The 25,062-nt window shown below is 51.7% G+C and overlaps 9 protein-coding genes across 9 annotated transcripts; 7 read left to right on the plus strand and 2 right to left on the minus strand.

Annotated features, from left to right (window-relative positions):
- Window positions 1-3,626: 3,626 nt before the first annotated feature.
- TRIVIDRAFT_82297 (uncharacterized protein) lies at window positions 3,627-5,643 on the plus strand (the record flags this gene model as incomplete). The annotated part of the gene is made up of 2 exons (XM_014105044.1): window positions 3,627-5,091; window positions 5,147-5,643. 2 exons carry the CDS (start codon window positions 3,767-3,769, stop codon window positions 5,454-5,456), a joined length of 1,635 nt encoding a protein of 544 aa, XP_013960519.1.
- A 573-nt stretch (window positions 5,644-6,216) lies between these two features.
- On the plus strand, window positions 6,217-10,983 carry TRIVIDRAFT_188652 (uncharacterized protein; the record flags this gene model as incomplete). The annotated part of the gene is made up of 4 exons (XM_014105045.1): window positions 6,217-6,362; window positions 6,405-9,131; window positions 9,187-10,184; window positions 10,850-10,983. The coding sequence occupies 4 exons, from the start codon at window positions 6,217-6,219 to the stop codon at window positions 10,981-10,983; spliced, it is 4,005 nt and encodes a 1,334-aa protein (XP_013960520.1).
- A 1,189-nt stretch (window positions 10,984-12,172) lies between these two features.
- TRIVIDRAFT_137356 (uncharacterized protein) lies at window positions 12,173-13,345 on the plus strand (the record flags this gene model as incomplete). Its single annotated transcript, XM_014105046.1, has 3 exons — window positions 12,173-12,486; window positions 12,574-12,693; window positions 12,841-13,345. Coding segments are annotated over 3 exons (939 nt in total), but the record flags the coding sequence as incomplete, so codon positions are not given.
- A 3-nt stretch (window positions 13,346-13,348) lies between these two features.
- TRIVIDRAFT_141738 (uncharacterized protein) lies at window positions 13,349-13,894 on the plus strand (the record flags this gene model as incomplete). Its single annotated transcript, XM_014105047.1, has 1 exon — window positions 13,349-13,894. One exon carries the CDS (start codon window positions 13,349-13,351, stop codon window positions 13,892-13,894), a length of 546 nt encoding a protein of 181 aa, XP_013960522.1.
- A 703-nt stretch (window positions 13,895-14,597) lies between these two features.
- On the minus strand, window positions 14,598-16,710 carry TRIVIDRAFT_207973 (uncharacterized protein; the record flags this gene model as incomplete). Its single annotated transcript, XM_014105048.1, has 3 exons — window positions 14,598-16,089; window positions 16,160-16,310; window positions 16,394-16,710. 3 exons carry the CDS (start codon window positions 16,708-16,710, stop codon window positions 14,755-14,757), a joined length of 1,803 nt encoding a protein of 600 aa, XP_013960523.1.
- Window positions 16,711-17,424: 714 nt separating this feature from the next.
- TRIVIDRAFT_55654 (uncharacterized protein) lies at window positions 17,425-18,133 on the plus strand (the record flags this gene model as incomplete). The annotated part of the gene is made up of 2 exons (XM_014105049.1): window positions 17,425-17,736; window positions 17,798-18,133. The coding sequence occupies 2 exons, from the start codon at window positions 17,425-17,427 to the stop codon at window positions 18,131-18,133; spliced, it is 648 nt and encodes a 215-aa protein (XP_013960524.1).
- A 207-nt stretch (window positions 18,134-18,340) lies between these two features.
- On the minus strand, window positions 18,341-19,611 carry TRIVIDRAFT_15606 (uncharacterized protein; the record flags this gene model as incomplete). The annotated part of the gene is made up of 4 exons (XM_014104642.2): window positions 18,341-18,439; window positions 18,496-19,128; window positions 19,193-19,359; window positions 19,434-19,611. The coding sequence occupies 4 exons, from the start codon at window positions 19,609-19,611 to the stop codon at window positions 18,341-18,343; spliced, it is 1,077 nt and encodes a 358-aa protein (XP_013960117.1).
- A 936-nt stretch (window positions 19,612-20,547) lies between these two features.
- On the plus strand, window positions 20,548-21,213 carry TRIVIDRAFT_35422 (uncharacterized protein; the record flags this gene model as incomplete). Its single annotated transcript, XM_014105050.1, has 4 exons — window positions 20,548-20,582; window positions 20,655-20,815; window positions 20,879-20,902; window positions 20,960-21,213. The coding sequence occupies 4 exons, from the start codon at window positions 20,548-20,550 to the stop codon at window positions 21,211-21,213; spliced, it is 474 nt and encodes a 157-aa protein (XP_013960525.1).
- Window positions 21,214-22,304: 1,091 nt separating this feature from the next.
- On the plus strand, window positions 22,305-24,954 carry TRIVIDRAFT_73671 (uncharacterized protein; the record flags this gene model as incomplete). Its single annotated transcript, XM_014105051.1, has 10 exons — window positions 22,305-22,330; window positions 22,496-22,546; window positions 22,601-22,626; window positions 22,710-22,736; window positions 22,795-22,830; window positions 22,894-23,042; window positions 23,121-24,116; window positions 24,176-24,459; window positions 24,514-24,618; window positions 24,681-24,954. 10 exons carry the CDS (start codon window positions 22,305-22,307, stop codon window positions 24,721-24,723), a joined length of 1,743 nt encoding a protein of 580 aa, XP_013960526.1.
- Window positions 24,955-25,062: the final 108 nt, after the last annotated feature.

The following is a 25,062-nucleotide window of genomic DNA, read 5'->3' on the forward strand; positions in this document are numbered from 1 at the left end:
GGAACAAGACAGCTGCGTAAATGAGGCCCGCAGTAGCTCCAATGTGGCTCGCTCTTTTGGGCCGGGTACCTTGCAGGGCACCCCCTGTCGTGCCTGTGCGTTGCGTTGATAAGGGGGGGGAGGATGCTGAGGGATCCCTTTTCGGGGGAGGGACGGCATCCTCAGTGGCCAGGCGGCCGTGCTAGAGTCGCTAAAGGCGCTATAATCAAATTTCCTTGCCCGCTGAGCAGCCCCCAATCGAAATCGAAGGATCCATCCACACCTTAAATGGTGCACAAGTACTTGTGCCAGAAGGCCGCTCAGACTCTAGAACCATTGGACGGCCATCACTCCTCTTCCGTCTTCAGCCTTTCACGCCTTGCTCTGAACCGTATCAAACTCTCCCAATAAGCGCCCCTCAACTCGGCCGGCTGTCTCGCGTGGAACATTGTTTGGAGGCTGCAAAGAACAGAGGCCGCACGTGGGCAATGGCCCTTTGTCTCAAACGAGGCATGTGTGTGTGTGATGGACTGGGAGGAACAGGTACTCCATACTTGTTGAAGACAAAGGCGGTTGTTGGTTGGTTCCATCGCGCATGACGAGAATCGGCGCAGCTTCGGTTCTACAGCGCATAACCTCTGCTATGCCCACCTAGGAAGCGCAAGGTGACGAGGCTGGGTTGCGGTGCGGCTGCCGTGCCCGTCCTCCGCACATCACCGGTTCCCTCATTTCCTCTTTCGAGCCCGATCGGTGATCATCATCTCTGTTCGGCTCAGTTGCGGCGTATCGTTCCTCCACAACGAGTATGGGGTACTAAGCTTGTATGATTTCACCTTCTAAAGTTCGTTGCTGCCGACGGTCATCCTGGCGGGCACTGACCCTGGCACGTCGCCTGAGGCGGTTCAGCGTCTCATCCAAAGCCAGCCCCTGGTCGTTGTGTGCTGCAGTCTAATAACTAACTACTGTGCAAGTACTCATACGGAGTATTCCTCTAGAGAGAGATCTTCGGAGGACAAGAGCTACATCAGTAATATGCTGGGCCATGCTTTTTTATTTGAGGAAGAGACAATACACATGTTAGTTGAGGCCATGGACAGGTAAACTCGAGTCCATGGCCACAGTCATATACAAGTGCTCTCCCGCATGTTGCGTTCTTTATGCGGTAGTACTTGTAATACTCGCGCTGCCTTGGCTACTCCGTGGGTGTAACACCACCAGATATCCCTGGAGATGCCGTGACCAGGGGGTTTTGACAGTCCTGATCATTGCCGTGTGCAGGTGCAGCATCTCTATCTATCTGCGACATGACATGCTGTTTGAGGCGCGCTGTTTCGGTTTCATGTATTTCCGACAAGGTCTTGGTGCCCTATGTCGACCGTCTGAAATCGGAACAATACTAAGACACGTGCTCAATTGCCGAACCACAGCAGTTCAGCTCGAGGCTGATACACTGGCAAACTGACAATTGCGTACGTACCGAAGTGCTGAATCAGGCTCGATTTTACCCGTCGCCGGTGGTACTTGGGATGCCGTGCTATCTTCCTCCCCTGTCTGTAAACATCCTCGCTGAATGCTACATCGCCGGGTATGACAAGGTGAAGCACATGTACGAGTACGGAGTGCGACGCAGGTGTAATAAGGCCCTCCCAGCCCTGAAAAGACATGCAGGGTAGCGGCACCTGTTGACTGCCAGCTTTGGAAACACTGGCACCTTTGCATTTAGCCGCGTGCGATGCATGGCTATTCCATATTGATAATATATGGACAGTTTATGGCTACCTACCTACCTATCTTTCTAATATTACAATAGCTTAACCATTGGAGGGCGGTGGGCTGCCCCTACGGCATGAGACTTGTATAAACACGAATGGCTAGATGTACAGTAACCTGCAGGAAGCTGCCAGCACGCCAAACCGCCAACTGTCCACACATATTGCGTCGTGTCATCATGCTCGGCGTGTGTGTCCGGGTTGCTTCTAACCCAAAAATCTCACATTGAGCGCTGGTTGTCAGCTTTCATGCTCGCTGGGGAGAGCGATTGGCTGCTTTGCTGCAATAGCAGGGTGTTCGTTCGTACGCGATGCTCCCGGCTACGGTTCATTTCCCTGCAGGCAAAATGCCCCAACAAATGCAGCAAATGCGGTCAAGAAAGGCGGTCGATGACGATCTCTACCCAATGTCTGCATTGGCACATGTCAGCCAACGCGTACGCAAGAGTACATACTCGCTCACAAACACGCGATCTCTGGCTTCAATGTCCGCGTGGCTCCGCACTCTGCGACCGAATTCACCCGTGCTGAGCAAGGTGGGTTGAGTAAAGTCGAAGACTAAGAAGAGATCCATTGATAGGCACGAGAGCGCCCAATGGCTCCAGACCACTGATGGGCCCCTTTGGGGAAACCGAGCAACGTCCCCCCACACTGATTATCAGGCCCATACTATCTAAAGTACGGAGCATGAGTAGACCGTAGAGTGGATTCTATGATTTTGAGGTGTGCATTATGCCTGAGTGGCTACCGAGGCTGGTTGACAAACTAAAATGAAAAAAAAAAGAGGAAAGCAACAATCAAAATGAAAATGAAAGAGAGAGATGAAGTAAAATGGAATAAAATAATAAAATAAATAAAACAAGCGTCCGTTTGATTGCGTATTAGTAGAGTGAGAATCGCCGGCTCCGGAGTTGCAAGTACCTTACATGTAGGTATGCATGATGTGGCCTCACTGGCGCATGCGGCGGAGAGAAACCCATGGACTTCGGCTCGGAGTTGTTCCCTCACCTCACCTTGGTCCCTGAATTCCTATCGTGGCTGGGACGGGACTCTGCACACACATCTTAGTACCTTAGTAGTACCCAGTAGTAGTCCGTACCTCAACCACTGAAGTCGTCATTCGCACAGCTAAAGTATACATAGGTCGAAAAGCAAAATAAGCCCAGCCGTCAAATCTTCTGCTAAGCTGTGGAAGCTTCCATGGGTCCGAAGTCCGTCCGCCCAGCTCAGCTCCCCCCGTTCTATCCGAGCTGCCGTCAACTTCAGCAGATGGTTCGCTGCCCGCCCAATCAATGACATGCAATGTAATTTGATCCTGCAGGTCCCAACTGTGAGGTGTTTTTCACCGCCTGTGCGCGGGTCAGGCCAAGCCCGATTTCAAGCCTCGAAAGGTGCTGGCCTTTTAGCGCTGCTAGACACATTAGCGCTTGTATTGGGACGCGTTGTCTTTTAGAAGTAGAGCCATATTGAGCCGATATTGACTATAAAGGACCAGACCCCTCCCCCTGCTAATTTGAAGAATCTTTCTCTTTTTTTCCTTCCTCTCACCACGAAATAAAAACCCAAATTCGCTTTGCAAACAAGCCGACCAGCTTCAATTCCAGATTTTTTTCTGAAACTTTTTAGCCAAACAGCTGTTTTGCTGCCATAAATCTTTGTTCACCAAAAACCCCCTCTATCCCACCTTATTACAGGTTTAAAGTTGGTCGAGGAGTCAGAACCTCGATCACACCCAAGTCGACAAGACGTTTTCCAATCTCCTTAACTCGTATGTGTTTCCCCAGAAAGTCGATGAGGCAAAACGAAGAAGAAGAAGAAGAAGAAGAGAAAAGAAAAAGGAGCAGAAACAGTACAGTCCAGCGGCTAACCTTCTTCCAGGATTCACCACCCGTTCGCCGGAGCCCGCTGCTCTGCCTCTGGAGGGTTAGCGGACTCGACCTTTTCCAAATAAAGGTCGATTTTAGAGAAAAAGAACCCGTACAACCCTTAAACTTCAAATAGACCAAGTCTCTTCCGCCATGGCTCCCCACGCGGAAGTTAGCACGGGCTCCTCGAACGGGAACGGCTATGCCCATCGCCAGACGGCGTCCACTGGTGCTGCTCGGAGCACCTTCGTCGTCAATTCCCCCAATGTCAATTACACGGATTCCGAAATCCGATCCAAGTACACCTATCGCACCACCAGTGTCGAGACCGACGCCAATGGCAACTTTGTGGCTACTCCTAAGGAGACACTCTACGACTTCAAGGTCGACCGCAAGGTTCCCAAGGTCGGCATGATGCTGGTCGGCTGGGGTGGTAACAACGGTACCACTGTTACCGCCGGTATCATTGCCAACCGACGCAACCTTGTCTGGGACACCAAGGAGGGCGTCCAGGAGGCCAACTACTACGGCTCCGTCGTCATGAGCTCGACCGTCAAGCTCGGAACTGATGCCAAGACCAACAAGGAGATCAACATCCCCTTCCACAACTTGCTGCCCATGGTCCACCCCAACGACCTTGTCATTGGAGGCTGGGATATCAGCTCCTTGAACTTGGCCCAGGCTATGGATCGTGCCAAGGTTCTTGAGCCTGCTCTCAAGGCCCACGTCAGGAAGGAGATGGCTGAGATGACTCCTCTCCCCTCCATCTACTACCCTGACTTCATTGCTGCCAACCAGGAGGACCGAGCCGACAACCTCATTGAGGGCTCCAAGGCTTGCAACGCCCACGTTGAGCAAATCCGAAAGGACATTCGTGACTTCAAGGCCAACAACGGCCTTGACAAGGTCGTTGTCCTGTGGACTGCCAACACTGAGCGATATGCCGACATCATTGACGGAGTCAACGACACCGCCGATAACCTTCTCAAGGCTATTGAGCAGGGTCATGAGGAGGTTGCTCCCTCCACCGTCTTTGCTGTCGCGTGTATCCTTGAGGGTGCTCCCTTCATCAACGGCTCCCCCCAGAACACCTTTGTTCCCGGTGCTATCGAGCTTGCTGAGAAGCACAATGCTTACATTGGTGGTGACGATTTCAAGTCTGGTCAAACCAAGATGAAGTCGGCTCTGGTGGACTTCCTCATCAACGCCGGCATCAAGTTGACTTCCATTGCCAGCTACAACCACCTGGGCAACAACGACGGCAAGAACTTGAGCTCCCAGAAGCAGTTCCGCTCTAAGGAGATTTCCAAGTCCAACGTCGTCGACGACATGGTCGAGGCTAACAACATCCTGTACAAGGAAGGCGAGCACCCCGACCACTGCGTTGTCATCAAGTACATGCCCAATGTCGGTGATAACAAGCGTGCCCTTGACGAGTACTATGCTGAGATCTTCCTCGGCGGCCACCAAACCATTTCGTAAGTTCTTTCGTCATCAATGCTCTTTCTGAATCACACTAACCGGTAACAACAGGCTGTTCAACATCTGCGAGGACTCTCTTCTGGCCTCGCCCCTGATCATTGACCTCGTGGTGGTGGCTGAGATGATGACCCGTATCCAGTGGAAGGCTGTTTCCACCGACGGTCATGAAACCTCCGAGTTCAAGCACTTCCACAGTGTTCTGAGCGTCCTGAGCTACATGCTCAAGGCCCCTCTTACCCCTCCGGGAACTCCTGTTGTGAATGCTCTGGCCAAGCAGCGTGCGGCATTGACCAACATCTTCCGCGCCTGCGTCGGTCTCGAGCCCGAGTCTGAGATGACCCTTGAGCACAAGCTCTTCTAGATCAATTCTAGATCAATTTCGACTATGAAATTCACAAGAGTCCCTAGGGATTAGAAGCCTGAAGGAGGAGGACATTGGAACATTGGACAGTCTTTACCGGATACTAGATAGCTATAAAATCGGCAGAATTGGGCTCTCCAAGCTGATACTGCTTAGCTGACAATTGAACCAAGCAAATTTTGCCACCAATTGATGCTTCCAACCAAATCATGTTTAGTGACGCCTTGTAGCAGATGCAGTAGACAAGACGTAGCAGCGCCTGATATAGTACATGTACTAAGATATGTAAATTACTGGGTATTATATCTACCTATGAATAGATAGATATTTTTGCCCATGAATAACTGAGTATTTTCTCACTTGGCAATTCGCAATTTTATTTATTTATTTTGTTTACCACTTGGACCCTTTCTCAATGCGTAAGAGCGCAAAAGGTCGGGATGGTACAGGCAGTACTCAACATCGATGTTTTGGTGGTTACTTTCACGCTAATTTTGTATGCGGGGAGACGACAGCTGCAACAGCTCTCTGTACTCCATTTTAGTATATGCTGCGCGTGGAAATGCGTCGCGTCGGAAGCGCGTAAAATGTTCCCCACGCAATTTAACGTGTCTCGGCCACCACTTTGTACTTTGTGCTTGTCCAGCCTTGAATGCCTTACCATGCCTTGAACAATATTGTTAATCTACAGCATTGTTAAGGATAAAAAAGCCATCATTGATTGCGAATTTGAATTCTGAGCCGGTCGTTGGTTTCGACAATGGCTTCACTACGCTCTCCAACGCCAGCATCTCGCGATGCGACCCCAGAACTACTGACACCGCGGTCGAAACTCAGAGCGTTGCTTGCGACTGTGGACGGCAGCGATGACGAAGACCCGGTTCAAATTGGCGTACTCAATACAAAGTCCCCCCAAAAAAGCACAGCTGCCAGAGAGAATGCCGATAGCCCAGACTCAGACTCAGACGTCCCGGTACGACCACGGGGAAAGCTGGCTTCCCGAATGCAGGGCCCTTCCGATATAAGCAATGAACCAGAGACTACGAATGGCGCGGAAACTGCAAGAGACCGCGTTAGACGGATGCTGGAGCAAGAAAAGGAGCAGCCTGGAGAAGCGATGGACACTGAGATGGTGGATGCCGAAGATGCTGAGGAAGAGGACGAGCTACCAGTAGCTTCACGACGACTAATGCGCCGTGCTGCGCATGACGACGCTACAGATCTCTCAGCCAGATCGACTAGCCCTGGGCTTTTTGTTTCTTCGCCAATACGCCCGTCACCTACAAAGGCACCTCAGAACCAGCCAGAATCCGAAGAAGACCTACCGACTGTCAAGTCAGATCGCTTTAAAGCACTGGTGGAACGAAAACGACAGGAGCGCCTTGCGAGAGAGGCTGAAGAAGAAGCACGAAGAGCAGAGCGCCGAGCTCTACAGGAAAAGCTTGCCTCTGAGCTTGAGCAGCTGGATTCCGGCGATGATGATACTGGAGGTATAACGGACGATGAAGGGGGCCGCAGACTGACGCAGGAAGCTCGTCCAACGAGGAAAGCAAGCAAGAAGGCCCTGGAAGAGATGAACCGCGAGACCCAGCGACTGGCACGAAATATGCAGCTCGCTCACGAAGCCAAGACACGAAAGAAACTCTCCAAAGCAAGTTTATTTGAGCGTTTCAATTTCAGGCCGGATGGAGAGCCGCTGCCCGTGGAGCCTCCAGCAAACAGCTCCAGCAGACCAGTATCACCCCCAACCGATGGGGATGCGAATAAAGATACGCCACCCAGCTCACCTCCTGTGGGGGAGAAGCGAGATTCCGCCCAGGTTGATGACAATGCCGCTGCGAACCCACACGACTCAGTTGCAAACCCGGGTGTTGAACCTGCCAAGCCATCGAGCCCTGCACGTTTAGACAAGGGAAAGGGACCAGCTATTGACGTTGAGGAGCCAAGCAAGCCTGCACAAACTAAGCGTCAGGTGCGGGTGAGAATACCAGTTCCAGCTAAAGCTGGCGCAGCAGACTCAGATGATGAGCTGGAGATTACAACTACGTCAAAAGACAAAATGAATGCTGTTTTTAATAATATTCCCTTCCGGAAGGCGCAAGAGTCACACTCGATGCTGGCCCTGCGGGCTTTGGCTCATGTCACATCCCCCGGCAAGGAAACGAAGCGCAAAAACGAGCGAGAACGAATGACTCCCGGTGAATCTCACGCTCTTCTGATGCAAAAGTGGAGAGAGCAAGTAAGGTCCGAGCGAGACCGAAGGCTAGAGTTGCTGAAATCCCAAGGTGTCGTCATCCAAACTTCAGAAGAACGAGAACGACAGATGCAAGAAGTAGAGGATATCCTCGCCAAGGCTAGAGAAGAGGCCCGACGAATCAAGGAGGAGGAGGTAGCAGCTGAGAAGAAAGAGAGGAAAGAGAGTGGTGAAGCGGACCCTCTGGCTTGGGATGACAGCGATGATGAAGAGTACGAGGGTAATGATGCTGACGAAGAGGCATCTGATGTAGAGCTTTCGGGGTCTGAAGTGGATGAGGAAGAGGAGGAGGAAGATGAGGAGGAGGAGGAGTCAGAAGACGTCATCGCAGGCTCAGCCATGTTTGAAGCTGAAGCGGAGGATGCAACATCTGAAACCTCGGAAGCTCTCCCCAAGCTTGATAACGATGAGGCAGAAGACAATGATGACGAAGGTGTCGAAACAGCAACGCCGATGAAGAGGAGGCGGGCGCGCAACAAGACTGCTATTCTATCTGATGATGAAGCTGAGCTTGCCGTCGAAGCCACACCGAAGTCGAAGAAGACTCCTGTTAGCACCGCATTCCAGTCGCCCGCTGCACCCACATCGGTGCTACGATCTGCTAAGAAGACATTTATCCCTGGTCTTCCTGTACAAGGACCTGCTGGCCTTAGCCTTACCCAAATATTTGCAGGAACCATGGATGATAACCAGAAAAGCCAGATCAACGAGCCGACACAGTCAATGATGCCCGATTTTGACGCTTTTCCCGATTCCAACTTTTCAGCTGCCATAGATGACAATGCTGATGACATGGTTCTCGACTCCCAACGGGATGAAAGCCAAGGGGTAACTCAAGCTGTTCAGCTTAACCTTGCACAGACACAGATGCATGGCTTGGACAGTCTACTTCGGGATGAAATGAACTCTCAAATCTCAGACATGGTTGAGCTCTCTCAGGATGGAGGGTTCCAGAGGTACACACCCCTGAAGTCGAGGTTTGTTGAGCCGCCACACTCTACGGTGGAGACGATATCAACGGACCAACATGGCGATGCGATTCAGAGCTCTCCCCTTGTACGCAGAGGAAGGCTTCGACGAAAGATGGAAATGTCGTCTGTCGATGAAGATGTTGCCGTTCCCATGAGTGGCGAAAAGGAGGGCGAGGCAGAAGCGGCACCTTCAAAGACGGCGTTCAATGTTCTCCAAGATGCTGCTGCTGAACAAAAGAAGAAGAAGCTCATTGAAGAGTTCAACAAAAAGAAGAGCAAGGCAAAGGAGATGGTGGAAGAGCAAGCCGAGGAATCCGAAGATGAGTATGCTGGACTTGGTGGAGTGGATGGCGAGGACAGCGACGACGAATTCGATGCTACTTTACAAGACATTATCGATGATGCGGCTGGCAATGACGAGGATGCCCGAAAGTTGGCCGCGTTCTATGCGTAAGTTTTTACTCTATCTATCTCCAAGTAGCAAACAAGTTCTAACACTTTGCAGTGATCGGGAACGAATTAATGACGAAAAGGAGGTCGAAAAGCTGTACAAGGACATCACGTCAGGTATGCTTCGCCGAAAGCGCGGAGCCGACTATGACCTGTCCGACTCGGACGATGGCGGAGAGGCTCGACGGAGAATGAAGCGCCGGCAGTTTGCGAAAATGCAAAAGGCATTGTTTGCTGATGAGCGTGTCAAGAAGATGGCTGAAAACCCTGGTAACCAAGCCTTCTTACGCACCATTGAGGACCGTGGCAGCGACGATGAAATGGACGTTTTGGAAATTGTCAATGCACCGGCTTCACAAGGGGAAGAGTCTCAGTCTCAGAGCGAGCCCATTGAACAACAGCAGCAGCGAATCGTTCCCGACAGCCAACCACGTAAGCCACTGGGCAGTGCTGGCGACAATAGGGCTCCGGCTCATTTGAGACGAACCAAGGACGGCAAGAAACCTTCCAACATTGGCGAGGTTCGTGAGACACTGTCTGATCTACTGGAGGATGGGCGACACAGCTCTGTTATTCCGGCTACAGAAGTTGGCTCAGACAGCGAAGGTGAAGAAGGCCGACCTGCATCTCGAGGAAACAAGGAAAACCAGTCCCCTGCCTCCCGCCGCACCAGGAATGTCGTCGTCGATCGTATCAGTCTCAAGCGCAACGCATCGTCAACCTCGTCTTCTAGCCGCCCTGCTTTTGCTACTGCGGTGGCCTCATCCTCGTCGTTTAAAGTCCCCGCTTCGCTCCTTCGCCGCGCAACTACCAACTCGTCACTGTTGTCAACGGCCAGCACATCGTCATCTTCGACGACAGCGGCAGGTGGATCTGGCAGTGGGTTTGGTGAAGAGACTAAGATCAAGAAGGGCGCGGGCAAGAAGAGTGGCATCAACGGGTTCTCGAGAGATAACGAGAAGCTGGCTAGAATGCAAGAGAATGAACGAAGGCGGCAGGAGAAAAAGGTCCGTGGGGCAGAGAGCAGGGCGGGACTTGTTGGAGGCTTGCTTGGTAAGGGATCGTTTGAGTAGAGATGCAGTTACGTGTAAGCTGGGTAGATGATGAATATTTGGTTGTTAGTATGGCGTTTGGAGGGGGCATGTGCTTAACTCAAGCACGACGGGATTTGGCGTCTGGGAATGGGATTGAATAGTGATACTTCGCAGGCATGCTGTTGGTTTTTTCGCCGTTAGAAGGATAAAGGATCCAATGCTTATTGAAGTTTGTTCTTTAGCAGTCTATCAACCCACGTGTTCTGAGTCACTTTCGTTCACAATGAAGAGCTTCATACGTGAGCAGCGTTGATATAGTATTGATCAGATAACAAACCCTGTAAACCCATGATTACGGCTTGTCCGAGTACGAAGTATGTACTGTCATGGTATAGTGCGAAGTTGACGCTAAAACTCCGCTGGAAAGGTGCTGTCTGAGCCCCTTGGCATGGATTCGTCTCAGGCCATTAATACCAGCATTTTCTGCTTATGCCAGCATCCAACGCCCGTTGACCGCCACTACGAAGCATGAAGGGAAGCAGGTAATGATAACAGCGAGTCTCGAGCTCCGTTAGATGTGGGATGGGGTTTATTAGCAACGGTCACTGAAATAGCACAATGCTGCTTTACTGTAATAGTCGTAGCTGTAGCTAATCATAATGCCGTATTTGGTAATGCTCCTAGCTACGACTTGGCAGCAGGCAGTGATGCTCGCAAAGTACTTGTACTGCCAAATACGCGGACAAGCTGCATCTCGAAAGCGGCAACCCGATGCCCCTAGCCGACAACAGCCCGGAAGCACGACAGGCATTAGGTAGGTAGGCTTGGCAGGTTACCCGACAAGCGAGATAAAAAGAAGGCAAAAAAGGGATGCTTTGAGACATTGGGCTGCATGTACTCCGTACTTAAGAGTAGATTCCCGGCCCTGTGGCTGACAGGGATAGGCTGGAGTCGGGGCGGTCTGTGCCGGAGCAAACAGCTGTCAAGCCAAGAGTGGACATGTTTTTGACGATCACAGCTGGCTTGCAGGAGTCACATGTGCTGGCACGACTGGATGTGAATGTACTGGTACAAGAGATCTCAAGGGAGGTACCAGGTAGTAGATGAATAAAATACAAAATAAATTGAAAAGAGGGGGTTTGGTGAGAGAGGCTTCAACTTTTGTTTGTCGTCGTCGCGGGGAACCTTGATGCAGGCCTTTCTCTAGGTTAGTATTTTGGGGGATTATGGGCGGTACACTTGGTCATCTCGGGGTCAGACAAAGACGCTCTTGTTATACTCTGCAATGGAACAGGAAGTTAAATCATTACGATTATCTAGTAGGTACTTGTGCCATGCATCGATTACATGGAGCTTGCATGGACACGGCAGAACACGCATTAATTAGTAGGCATGTACCTGTACCTTATCTTGCGGCACCGGCTGATGTCGACCAGGTTAGAGTAGGTACCTAGTAGTATTGGGCTGGATTGTACCATGGCTGCGGCTGAGAAAAAGAAAGGAAAGGAAACGCAGGCAAGGCAAGGGAAAAAAGAAACGAGAGCCCCAATGATTTATATACAATTGTCTCTTGATCCCCCGCTGCTTTCTCTCTCTTCCCCTCTTTCTGGGGTTTCCTACCTATTTGGGACTGAAGGATCAATCGCGTCTCATGAGGGCAGAGGTATTGAAGCTACTTATTCACTAATACAAAGTCATCCATCGCCTTTTGTTAATCATAACCCTTTTTTATTCTATCTCCCGCCTCTTTACATTTTTTATTGATTAGAAAAACAAAACTCAATCAATACAGTCATACCCAATCAACCAATTCAGGCTGTAATTTTGACTTTGGGCCGTTGCCTTAGTCTTGGCAGCTGCTACCCATTTGACTTTGGTAGGCAGTGACATCACTGTCATCTTAGCCAGACTAAGACGCTCTCTAGATATATTGGCATCACAACATCAACAATATTTCCACCATTTTTTCTTCTTCATCCACAGTTATTATACGAAACGAGGCTCACAATGAAGCTGGACGCCATCCCGCCAGAGCTGGTTCACAACATTGCCGATTTCCTTGACCGGCAGAGCGAAATCAACGCCCTGGCCAGATGCAACGGCCGCCTCTACGCCATCACCAACCCCTATCTATACCGCAAAAATGCCAAATTCTTCCACAGTGATGCCCTTGCGTGGGCTGCCAAGACGGGAAACATAGAAACGGCAAAGAAGGCTCTGCAATACGGAGCTGACCCTAATGCATCCCAAAAGGGCGAGTATGTTCCCCTTAGATGGGCTGTATCACAGGGCCATCGAGATATCGTCAGGCTGCTGATCGAGTATGGCGCTGCCTTGGGCGACTCGATGATCATGGGAACGGCTGCAGTCCACGGATTTGACGACATCATCAAGCTGCTTCTCGATAGCGGAGCAGACGCGAATGCTCTAGGATATCTAGGCAAGACGCCTCTCCTGTTCGCTGCACAAGAAGGTAACGAGAGCACTTTCGAACTGCTCTTAGAGCGAGGGGCGGATCCTTTTGCCAAGTGCGCTGCTGGATCGTCTGCTCTGTTCCATGCTGTTGATGGTGGAAGCTTCAATATCCTCAAGAAGCTGCTTGACCTCGGCCTTGACATGCTCCAAACCGACTATGAGTCGAGAATTGCCCAGTCCCACGCCGCGGAGATGGGTAGGCAAGATGCCGTTCAGCTCTTCACCCAGCGAGGTGTCAGAATCGACTACACAGACAGAGAGGGCCGAACGGCGCTCTCGTGGGCTGCTCGCAAAGGACATCACGAGCTGGTCCAGTATCTTCTCAAAAACGGCGCTTCTGTGGATGCAGGCGACATCTGGGGCCACACACCGGCGATACATGCGGCTATGACGGGCATGACGCCCATCGTGGAGACGTTATTGGAGAGCGGCGTTGATATCGAGTGTAAGGCTGGTGATAAACGGACCATGCTGTCATGGGCTGCCGTCAACGGCCACGTCAAGACGGCCGAGTTCTTGATCGAGAGGGGCGCTGACATGGAGGCGCTGGACAAGGACGGGCGATCACCGCTTGTGCTTGTTGCCAATGCCGGATCGGAGAACATGGCTAGTCTTCTCATTGAAAAGGGCGCAAATGTGAACTCGCACTATGGTCGGGGGTCGCCGCTTTCGCTTGCCGCAGCCCGTGGGCATGTTCGAATGGTCAACATGCTCTGCGAGGCAGGAGCCTTTATCGACTTTACAACCAAGAAGCAATGGACACCTCTGTTTCACGCAACGGTGACGCAGAAACACGCCGTCGTCGACGCTCTTCTCGATCACGGAGCTGATCTGGAAGCCAAAGACGAGGACGGCAAAACACCGTTGTTCTTGACCGTGATGCAGGCAGAAGGCGACATGTTTGATCATCTCATCCAGAGGGGCGCTAATATTGACGCCAAAGATACTCAAGGTCGGACCTTGCTTACAGAAGCGTCGAGCTACGGCCACAGCAAGTATATAGAATATCTCCTAGACCATGGCCTGGACGCTAACCAGGCGGATGGGCTTGGTATGACGCCGCTACACCATGCCGCCATCTATGATGCGAGGAGTTCATTTATGCCATTATTGGAGTACGGCGCCGACCCTGACCTGCAAGATGTTCACGGATATACGGTGTTTGAGCGGGCGAGGGTGCAAGGGAATGACGAGGACCTTATTGATGCCGTGGAGCGGTGCGCGGATCGGACTGTGAAGAGGAGGAGATTTTGAATATACCCATACACGGAGAGAGACGAGCATGATGTGTATGCTCTGTTTGTCCAGATTTCTTCTCCATTGATCTTTTGTACTCGAAGTTTGAGCGTTTGGATGGCCGAGGTACGGGGAGTGCTGGTGTTGGGGAAAATGGAGTTTGCCTTGGTTAATCTGTGTTTAATGTTTTGGCCTACTTCATGGGAAATGGTAATTATTTTATTTATTTATTATTATTATTTATTAGTATTAAGAATCAATGCCTTTTCATTCACGTCCCATCTGCTGCTTCAACAGAAAGAGTACATCGCTGTGAAAGCAAGCTGCTGGTTGACTGGATTCCGTCTAATTACCGAATCCGGGAGGGACCCGGAAAGGTGGAGCCCCGGAGTTCGGGTTCCTTGTTGAGGGTCGCCCACAAAATAGTATGAATATATATGAAAATACCGCAAACATCTCGTATCGAAAGATAATTGGTTCCGTGGTCTAGTTGGTTATGACATTTCGTTAACACGTTTAACGCCACCGAAAAGGTCCCCGGTTCGAGCCCGGGCGGAATCACCATTTCTTTTTTTGCTCCTTTTGCGTGCGGAGCGCATAACTAGATGTAATATAGATGAATGCAATATGATTGTGGATAGATGGAAGTTGTCCAATGTAACGAAAATTAAAAACTTTTGAATTACCAGTGACACGGCATCTAGCATATCTCATAAATCGTGCCAAAAACAACGTATTTCTCATCATCGTACCCCCCAATATGCCTTTGCTCTTCCACCTTTTGGTGTAGTATACATAAACAGCCGCCGTTCTATCAAATCTATACTCCCTCCCCTCTTTGCCGTTCTAATAAATTAAAAAGAGAGAGAGCACTTAATCTACTGCTCCTGTCTCAGCGGCCCGCCGCCAAATTCTACGCCTCGCAGGCCCAGCATCCTCTTGATTCCCAGCCACAGCTCAAACGCCTCCAGCTTGAGCTCCACCCTGACGAAGCCGATCCAGGCGGTGAAAACACGCATCACGTTTATGGGCCAGAGCATTGATCCGCTCCGGACAATGTCCTCGAGCTGCTCGTGGAAGACGGTGCGGGTGCAGTACCGCGCAAGGATCATAAAAGTGCGTATGGGCCCCTGACTGGTGTGAAGGTTCTCATCTAGGCTGCGCGTCAAGTCGTTGGTCTTGAGGATGAGAAGAATGATGCGGGGGACTCGGCCAAGCATCTGGACAAGATCGGCAATGAGTCCATCTTGCAGAGCGCCGCTCATGTTCTGTTCTTCTTCCGAGGTTCGTGTCTTGAGGATGGACCCTTCTTTGCTGACGATGCTAAAGTCGCGGCCTGTGATGGCGGAGGCAAATAGGGGGAAATCTTCCTCGCTGATGCCGGCAACCTCGTGAGCGTACTTCTTCATCCGGTCCATGTCTCCATCAATCACAGCAAGCCACATCTTGGCGTAAGAACGCCTCAGGGGGAGAGGAATGTCGCGATAAAGGCCATGATCGTAAAGGATGATGTCAAAGTTGGGACCACGGCCGAGACCACGGCGGGTGGTGTTTTTGCGGATGGCGAGGTTACCGCCGTGAGGATCGCAGTGCAGAGGAGCCCCATCACCGAAAATCATCTCGTTGAAGATGCGTGCCAGCGTTGCCGACACTTCGTCACGGTCAATGCCGTTCTTGTCCAAGTACTCAAGATCGTCTGGCCGCCGGCCGGATTCGCAAGCCATGACGAGAATCCGCTTCTTCGCCCACATGACCTCTGGAATAACGAGAGGCAGCATAGGGATCTTGGCGAAATGCGCCTTCATGCGACGTGCGTTTTCAGCCTCCTCTCTAAAGTCAAGCTCCAAGGGCAGAGAAACATCCATTTCCGACGACAGCCACTCGAGGTCATACTCGGGGAAGAATCGCTTAAGCGTCGCAAAGGTGTATCTGGTAAGAGCGAGATCGAGAGGTGCCCATGCTTCTAGCTCTGGGTGCTGAACCTTGACGGCCACTTTGCGCCCAGTGTCTTTGATGGTTGCCAGGTGCACTTGCGCAAGTGAGGCAGCGCCAATTGGCTCTTCGGAAAATTCAGAAAAGTAGTCCCACAGATCTTCTTTGGTGTCCCTCCGGAACATATCCTGGATGGACGCAAAGGATGAGACGGGGCATTTGTCTTGCAAGGGTATAAACGTTGTCGTCCACTCAGGAGGCAAAAGATAATTCATTGCACTCTGTCACCGCCTTGTTAGTTGTTTCTCGCTTGATGGGATATTAATCAAGGTGAATGGGTCGTCTTCTTACCAAGTGCTGTCCAAGCTTGATGAAGATGCCGCCATTCTTCTCCAACACCTTGAGGGTCCGTTCGGCGCATCGCTTGTGGCATGCCTTGAGTATCTCATCTTGTCGTTCCTTGTCATCAATCGTGGCCTTTGTGTTTAGAGTCGTTCGGTAACTATTCAGCCTGAGTTAGCCCACCACCAACTAGTCGCAACGTGTCTCCTCCCTTGCCCCGAAAAAGAGCGAATGCGCACTCACTCATTAATGCAGACAGCCAGCGCAGCAACGACTCTGCCAGTTCTCTCCGCAGCCTCGTAGCTGTTCTTGATCTCATCGGTGAATGCCAGCGCTGCCGTGCCAGCTGCTGCTCCCGTCGATGCGAACAGAATCAGCCTGGCATTAGGACCAGATTTCGCACCGCCATTCGCATGTGACGATCGCCCCGAGACAAATCGTCGCGCGATAAACTGTCGGGTCGGCTTAGTGCGGGCCAATTGGCCACGACAAGACGAGCAAGTCCATGTTCGGTTACCGATGCGGGCTGTCGCAAAGGTCGATCTCGAAAAGACGTTCATTTGTGGTGCCGAGGGGCTTCGTTCAAAGTCGTCGACCGCAGTTCGGCATTATAGCGTGGCCAAAAAAAAAAAAAAAAAGACGAGAGAAAAAAAAAGTATTACATAAAGCGCCTGCCTTTCGCTTCGAAGAGAATCAAAGGAAAGAAGAAATGAAAAAATAAAACAATTCAGGTGCTTCAGGCGACTATCATGGCGCAATACCGAGCAAGGAAGAAGAGAGGGAAAAAATAGGAGACGGGAGTTTTGTTGGGAGACCCTTGGATTTTGCGGTGGATATTTGGCGGCTTTCGACGACATCATCACCAGATTTTGCAGCCGGCTTGTGATTCGCCGGTCCATTATCGGCCCTGCTGATCTCGGGTCTGCGCACACACCAGAGGCGCATCATTAGCGACACGTGATTGCGCGCCTGTGTACCGCGTCTTCGGAAGGCGTGTTGAGGGCTGCTACAGTTAATTGGGGGCGGCACGTAGTATTCAATCTCATTATAGTACCAGATATCATACTTCATACTGGAAGAGACGTCAACTTTGCGAATCAACTACTACAACTACGAATCGCCCTGTTAAATATACTGTTGGCTTGCACTGTTGGCTGACACTATTATTGGCCGGGCAAGGCTATTATTGGTTATACTGCGACTCTCTATTCTCAAATCCTCCCCATCCTTTAATGCACAGCTCTCCAGACGAGGCCGCTCCAAGCAAAAGCAACATGCTGTCGTTTACCCCAAAGCCAGTGCATTCCTGGGACAACCGTCCCGCCGTCTCCTCTCCTCTATCGTCGTCTCCGGTTCGCGCCTCATCGCCTCTCTCGGCCGATGAACAAGCGCCGTGCCACCCTCGCCAGATCCAGTCCTCGCCGATCCGGCCCATCAACTTCAAGTACCAAGCGCGTCCTGCGCGGCCAAATCCCGTCATCAGGAGACGAGAAGAGGCCCAAGAGCAGAGGCGGAGGAATTTTCTGCAAAATGTTCGCCAAAAGGCTGAAGACAGGTCTTGGCAGAGGAGGGACATTGAGGGCCAAGTAAGCTTGGGAAAACCAAAAGCCGCCGTATTGCGGATGGAGTACTGACAACTGTTGATAGTTTTTGAAGACAAACTGGCTTGCTAACGTCGGCCGTCTGTCTCATGACGCACCCTCGTTCTCCGAGGCTGATATCGAGGATGCCATGGCCTTCTCCCAGGAGGTTGAGCAGCCGCAGATGGAGGACGACATGATCCCAGAGGAACTCGTGGAAGAGGAGCACATGCTTACGTCTTACGAAGAGGAAGTAATGGCCCATCAAGGATCACGGCTCCCAACACTGGCTGAGGAGAATGATGAGTACGACGACATATTTGCCGAGCTCATCTCACAAGAGGGACAGCTTTCACAGCAGCAGCAATCTTCACAACCTTCAAATCAGATGGATATTGATTAATTGGATCATGTCTGGTAATGTTGAGTGGTCGAGACGTCTATTAATTGGCGATATGGAGTTTGGTAATACTCTCGGGACTCTCGGAAGAGCCCTTCACTGGCGTTGGATCGGTATACAGTGAATTGTGCTTGCATTTAGACTGCGCAATATGGGTATATATATAAATGTGCGTGTATATATGGTGTGCCACGGCTACATGTTAATAATTTATTGCGGAGTGCACTGGTCTTCCGTCGCGTTGAACGCTTCCTGGGCAGAGGCCATATCCCCGACCAGGTCTGACGGCGGCGATCCTGCCGCTTGCATCTACGGTTTGTTAGTCGTATGGCCACTAGAAAGACTGGGAAGAAGTCGAGTATTACCTTTTGCATTCTGTCCACAATGTATTCCCTATCGGCCGCGTTGGAGTCCGAGTAAGTGGGCTCGTTGAACTTGGCCACAATCTCCTCTACAATCGTCTTTTGCTCCATGTATCTCTTCAAGTCATCTGCGGGAGTTGAGTCTTTGTTCTTGGCAAGCCAGGCGGGGAATTTGTCATGCAGCTCCTTCATCGGTTCGTACAGAATCTCCTTATTTGTGAGCTGCTCCATCATGCCCATGAGCATCTTGGAAAAGTCCTCTTCGCTGCCACCAGCAAACTCGCCAGCCGTGAGCTGCTTGAGCATCTCGGCCAGGAAGTCGTCCTCGCCACCCGCCGCCGCCGCCGCGGTAGCTTGGTCACCGGATGACTGCATGCGCTCCATGGTACGGCGGATGGTGTCTTGAAACGCTGCGCCGCTGGATCCCTCTCCAGTTGGCTGAGAGGGCCCTGTCGAGGCGGCGGGAGCACTTGTAGAGGCGCTCGCAGAAGCGCTGGCGGCAGGGGTGGCTTTGTCTTTGCTGGTGGATGGCTTCTCTTGCTGCTCTTGCTGCTCTGGTTCTTCAGCTTCAAAATCTGCGCCCATCTCGGCACCCATCTGCTTAAACATCTCTTCAAACTGCGCTTGTAGTTCGGGCTGTTGAAAGACATTCGGCGTCAGTACCACGTATACGGCGGGTAGAGGGCAAAGAGTGACGTACAGATTGCTCCAAGTTGGCCAGCAGACCGGCTATGCCCGCTTGCATCCTCTTGGTGACTTCCTCTTCTGACATATTCTCATAGTCCAAATCCGCAGCGTCGGCTCCCTCCTTTAACGTATTGTCATTGATCATCTCCTGGCGGACGGCCTTGAAGCCGTCGAGTAGCTCTAGACACGCTCAGGTTAGAATACAGGTCCACAGCCAATTGGAGACATTTGGGGAGCAGGAGCAGCGACCGTACCGTCAAGATCATCCAGGTCGTCTTCGTCTGGATCGGGAACATCGTCTAGATCGTCCGACACAGTGGCCGCAGGCGGCGCTGCTGCTGGTGCTGTTGGTGCTGCTGGCTGGACATTCTCTTGCTTTGCCCCCGTCTCTTCCCGCTTCGCCGTATCTGCCGCCTCAGACGGAGAGCTCATGGTGCTTCGCTTTCACGATCGGATGCCGTCGACACAACTAGCCACATGCGCAAGATTCGGTATTCTCGAAGTTTGGTCTAATAGCTGCGGCGCTAATGGAGGGGGTAGCGCGCAAGGGCTGGGGAAATGCAGGGAAGACGGCAGTGGTCGCAAGCTCGGTTCTCTTCCTGGGGGGAATTGTAGGGAGAAGGAGAAGAAAAATCGAATCGTGGTATTACAGTAACACCAACAGTATCCAAGACAGAGACGGTGTGGCTGCTGCAAGGTCTGAAATGAACTTGCGCGCCGGCTGCTCGTGTCTATAAAGTTACAAGCCCGGCCCGTGCTTGGTGACATGCAGCCGTCATAAGATGGATGAGCCGAGGGAAGCAGAAGGCTGCCCCACGTTGCAGCGCTTGCAGTCGCCAGCGGCCTGCTTCAGTGGGCGTGTCCGCTGTAGGGTGCTCCCTTTTAGGCCTGTCACGGCCTGTCACGGCCTGTAGGTTGATCGCTATGCCGCTGAAGGCCATGCACAACCCCGCCGCCACAGCTTGATTGAGGCTCTTCGCGTCCCTTTTGTGTGGCTGCAGGGAACCGACAGGTGCCTAACTGAAGAAAAAGAGATCAATGCATCTCTGCAGTGAACTGAACATCCCTGACATCTCCGTGGGAAATGCACTAGGCAGATCGCGGCGCTATCCGCAGCCTTACGCTTTGGCAACTTTTATTTTTAATCCGACTGTTGCCTCTTCTGTCTTCCATCACTCCATTCTGCGCGCGGCACTTTTCGTCCTTTTCGTCCATCACTAGATCTAAACTGCAGAAGCTTGTCTTTTTTGCTTGCGCAAGATTTGTCCCCGCCTGCAGACTTTTTTGGGCCAACTTGCCTCTACTACCAAACACTGTCACGACTTGGTCTCGCGACTCGCTGTCGATTTCTGGGTGTAGCATTTCGTCATGGCCCTCTGCCAGAACAGATTACAGGAGGAGCGGTACGTGATCCATAGCTATGATCCTCATCATTCCAGTGATCCCCATGGCACTGACTGATATCCAACTGATAGGAAGCAATGGCGACGTGACCATCCCTTTGGTTTCTTTGCCAAACCGGCCCGGACGAAGGAGGGAGTGCTCGACTTGAAGAACTGGGAGTGCGGCATTCCGGGCAAGGAGAAGACAATCTGGGAGGGAGGACTGTTCAAACTCAATATTGCGTTCCCTGACGGTGAGTGCTCGCGTGCGCGATAAGGTTGATTGGGCAGAAACTGACGGTCGTGGTGCTTTTTAGAATACCCAACAAAACCCCCAAAATGTAAGACACGATGGAACCCCTTTCTTTTCAAGCTGCAGCATCTAACCGTTTTGACAGGCAAGTTTGTTCCTCCGCTGTTCCATCCCAACGTCTATCCCTCAGGCACCGTCTGCCTGTCGATTCTCAACGAGGAAGAGGCATGGAAGCCGGCCATCACGGTCAAGCAAATTCTTCTGGGCATTCAGGATCTCCTCAATGACCCCAATCCCGAGTCACCCGCGCAAGCCGACGCATATAACCTATTTAAGAGGGACAAGGCCGAGTACGAGAAGCGCATCCGCCGCGTAGTTCGCGAGAATCCGGCGCCGTAACGGACTTGTTTCGGGGAAAGGGGGCTTTTTAAAGACGTGGAGGATATCCTTACTGAGAAGATTGGCCATGGCGTTGGATGGGGGCAATACCAGGACAAATGATTTTCAACCTTTTTTTCTTTCTTTTTTCTTTTTAGCAAATCTTACGAAAGATAGTGATGGCTATAGTCGGCTTGAGTGAAGCCCAGAATGCCAGATGGAGACTGATTAGATACGGGGTAGCATCGGCGACACTGACTCCAAACATTGAAGACAGTGACTGTTCGCTCGGTCCGATGGAAAGGCGTTGGTAGTAGATACAGGCACGTTAATAAAGTTAGTAGCACGAGGGAAGAATCTCCAGTACGCTATCCAGACTGGGACGGGCTATGGGGAAGCTCGCATCTCCAGCGTGCATCGAGCCAAACAACTACCGCAAACCGCCCTATACTTTACATCATCAAAAGCATATAAGCGACAATCAGCAATGCCTAACCCCAGTCTGCCACGTGCATTTCTTCCAATCTGATCTAAACCGCCGACATCCGGCTTGAAGCTGTAGACCTGTCATATGAATTGAATGCCACGTTACCATAAAGCACAGTCGTGAAAGTGAATCGTGTTAATACCTAGGGAGGTACATAGTCTGGCCGGCTTTTCACAGGGTATTGAAGTACTGACCGCGATAAGCCGTCAGCGCGCGCGCTCTTCTAGGTAGGTCGTTTGGCATCTGATACAGGCCAGGGCACTGCAACTGGTGCAACTGGCATTTGAAATGTTGCCCTTATCAGTAGACGGCTATTGTTCACTTTAGGTAATTGGACAAACTGGGTGGCTTGCCGCCAATGAGATCGGACAAGCACAGCTGCGAGTGACTCTGAGCGAGCCGAAGTCGGCCGTGGAAAGCTAGTAGAATTAGCCTGCTGGGCTGCGTCTTAATTTTTTAAGATGGCAGCAACAAGAGTCATGGCCACGGTCTCGTTGCTCTAAATTCCACGCCGGGACCCAGATTTCTTCCTCTTAAGAATCTACAGAGAATTCTGCAATTCCACCACTTCTCGATCCTTTACATCCTATCCGAGTGAGGAAATTCCCGTCGCAGAACCGCAATCATGTGTGGCATTTTCGCTTGCCATTGGTACGTCGCATCCTGGCCCCCTGGTCCTCTGTCGCCCGTCGATCGCGTGCAGTGGACAGCGGCAGTTTGTACCTCTTATTTGTGGAGGGGCATCTTCAAAGCCGAGCACCCCGCCATCATTCGGCTTATCGCGAGCAATGGCAGCTGACAGATTTGCGTCAACAGTCATCCTGACGTCCAAAAGTTCAAGCCAACAGCGCTGAAGCTGTCCAAGGCGTAAGTGTTGCCAATTTCTGCCGATAAGAGCTTCAATTGACAAGGGCGTGTTAGGATCCGACATCGCGGCCCCGATTGGAGTACGTTTTGAGCCCAATTGATTCGATGAGTGGTGTATAGCGACGGGAAGAGCTGTTGAACTGACTGTGTGGTTTGTTTTCAGGTGGCAGCGTTATTTCTCACAACACAAGTAAGTCAATTGGTCTCGAGCGCGTCAATTGGAGCCTCAAACTGACATATTTTCTCAGTCCTCTGCCATGAGCGTCTCAGTATCGTCGGTGTTGGTAAGTCTTGATCCACGGCGCAACACTCTGCGAAACCAAGCGCTCGCTCACACAACAGAACAGAGTCTGGCGCCCAGCCCCTGACCAATGCCGATGACAGCATCATTCTTGCCGCCAACGGCGAGATCTACAACCACCGACAGGTCCGAAAGCACTTGAAAGAGCCCTATCACTTCAAGACAACCTCCGACTGCGAGGTCATCATTCCTCTGGTAAGTTTTGGGAGCTGAAAGGGAAAAGGCTTGGAGAGAGGTTGAGAGCCGTAGACTGACGTTGCCGCTCTGCCGTAGTATCTGGAGCACGATATCGATGCCCCCAACCACCTTGATGGCATGTTCTCCTTCGTTCTATATGACAAGAACCAAGACCGTACCATCGCCGCCCGCGACCCCATCGGCATCACAACATTGTACCAGGGATGGTCATGGAAGGAGCCTGGAGCTGTGTACTTTGCCTCGGAGCTCAAGTGCCTGCACCCCGTCTGCGACAAGATCGTTGCCTTCCCCCCCGGCCACGTCTACGACTCAAAAACTGGCCAGACCACCCGTTACTTCAAGCCTACTTGGTGGGATCCCACCAACGTTCCCACTGCTCCGATCGACTACAAGGCTATCCGAACTTCACTCGAGGGCGCCGTCAGAAAGCGCTTGATGGCTGAAGTCCCTTACGGTGTGCTTCTCTCTGGTGGTCTGGACTCCAGTCTGGTTGCGTCTATTGCGCAACGAGAGATGCTGAGACTCAGGAAGAAGGCTGAAGAGTCCAGCAGCACGGACACCACTGCGGAGGCTGACCTTGATCATGGGGAGGGCCTTGTCGGCGTTGATGACGACGACAACCTGTCCACTGTCACCTACCTCCCGCAGCTCAACTCCTTCTCCATTGGTCTCCCCGGATCTCCCGACAACGAGGCCGCTCTCAAGGTCGCCAAGTTCCTCGGCACCAAGCACCACGTCATGACATTTACCATCGAGGATGGTCTCAACGCTCTGTCGGATGTTATTTACCACTTGGAGACTTACGATGTCACAACAATCCGAGCCTCAACACCCATGTTCTTGCTCTCTCGTAAGATCAAGGCCATGGGTATTAAGATGGTCTTGAGTGGTGAGGGTAGCGACGAGATTTTCGGCGGCTACCTCTACTTCCACGCTGCCCCTGACAAGAAGGCATTCCACGAGGAAACGGTCCGCCGTATCAAGAACCTGCACCTTGCGGATTGTCTGCGAGCCAACAAGTCCACCTCGGCATGGGGTCTCGAGGCCCGAGTGCCTTTCCTGGACAAGAAGGTATGTTGAGGCTTTGTATCTGAGATACCAGTCTACTTTACACTAACACTTTCTACCAGTTCATTGAGACTGCCATGAGCATCGACCCTCAGGAGAAGATGATCACCAAGGAGAGAATGGAGAAATACATTCTCCGAAAGGCCTTTGACACGACCGATGAGCCCGGCACTCCCGCCTACCTGCCCGACTCCATCCTGTGGAGACAGAAGGAGCAGTTTTCTGACGGTGTCGGATACGGATGGATCGATGCGCTTAAAGATAACGCCGAGCTCCACGTCACCGATGAGATGATGAAGAACCCTAAGGCTGAGTGGGGTACCGACATTCCGGATACCAAGGAGGCGTATGTATAATCTGCGATGGCTTCTGTTGACACAAGGCTAACTGATTGTCCCAGTTACTGGTACCGTCTCATGTTTGACGAGCACTTCCCTCCTCGCTGCGCTTCAACTGTGGAGCGATGGACGCCCACCTGGTCCAAGCAGACGGACCCCAGCGGCAGGTTCGTATTTTGTCTTGTTTCTCTGCATCGTGGAAGGTGATTTTTGCTAACATGGACTACAGAGCCATCTCGACCCACAACGCCAAGTATGACGACGCCGAGTAGAGTGTACATGCGGGCTTTGGTTAAGCATATTTCTAAGTGTTGGTAAAAAGGTGTCTCGGGAAGTGAAGAAATACTACCAGGTAGTATACAGACCCAAAAAAAGTTACATCAGAAAACAGTCAAGAGTCTAGAATAGTCCGTCCTTTGTAGTTCTCTGTATATATCCGAGGTACGGACATGGCTCGGCATTGGAGATGAAATACACATGGAGCGCTATTGCGCCATTGGTTGACCTTGAGGGAGTCGAATGCGTGCATGTTGACCATGAATCGGAGCGCAACACATTGATGGCCTGCGACTGAAGAAGCCGGCCTGACGTTATTTCACAGCCGATGCGGT

The sequence above is a fragment of the Trichoderma virens genome (genome assembly GCF_000170995.1).
Source record: "Trichoderma virens Gv29-8 chromosome Unknown TRIVIscaffold_2, whole genome shotgun sequence".
NCBI classification, from domain to species: domain Eukaryota; kingdom Fungi; phylum Ascomycota; class Sordariomycetes; order Hypocreales; family Hypocreaceae; genus Trichoderma; species Trichoderma virens.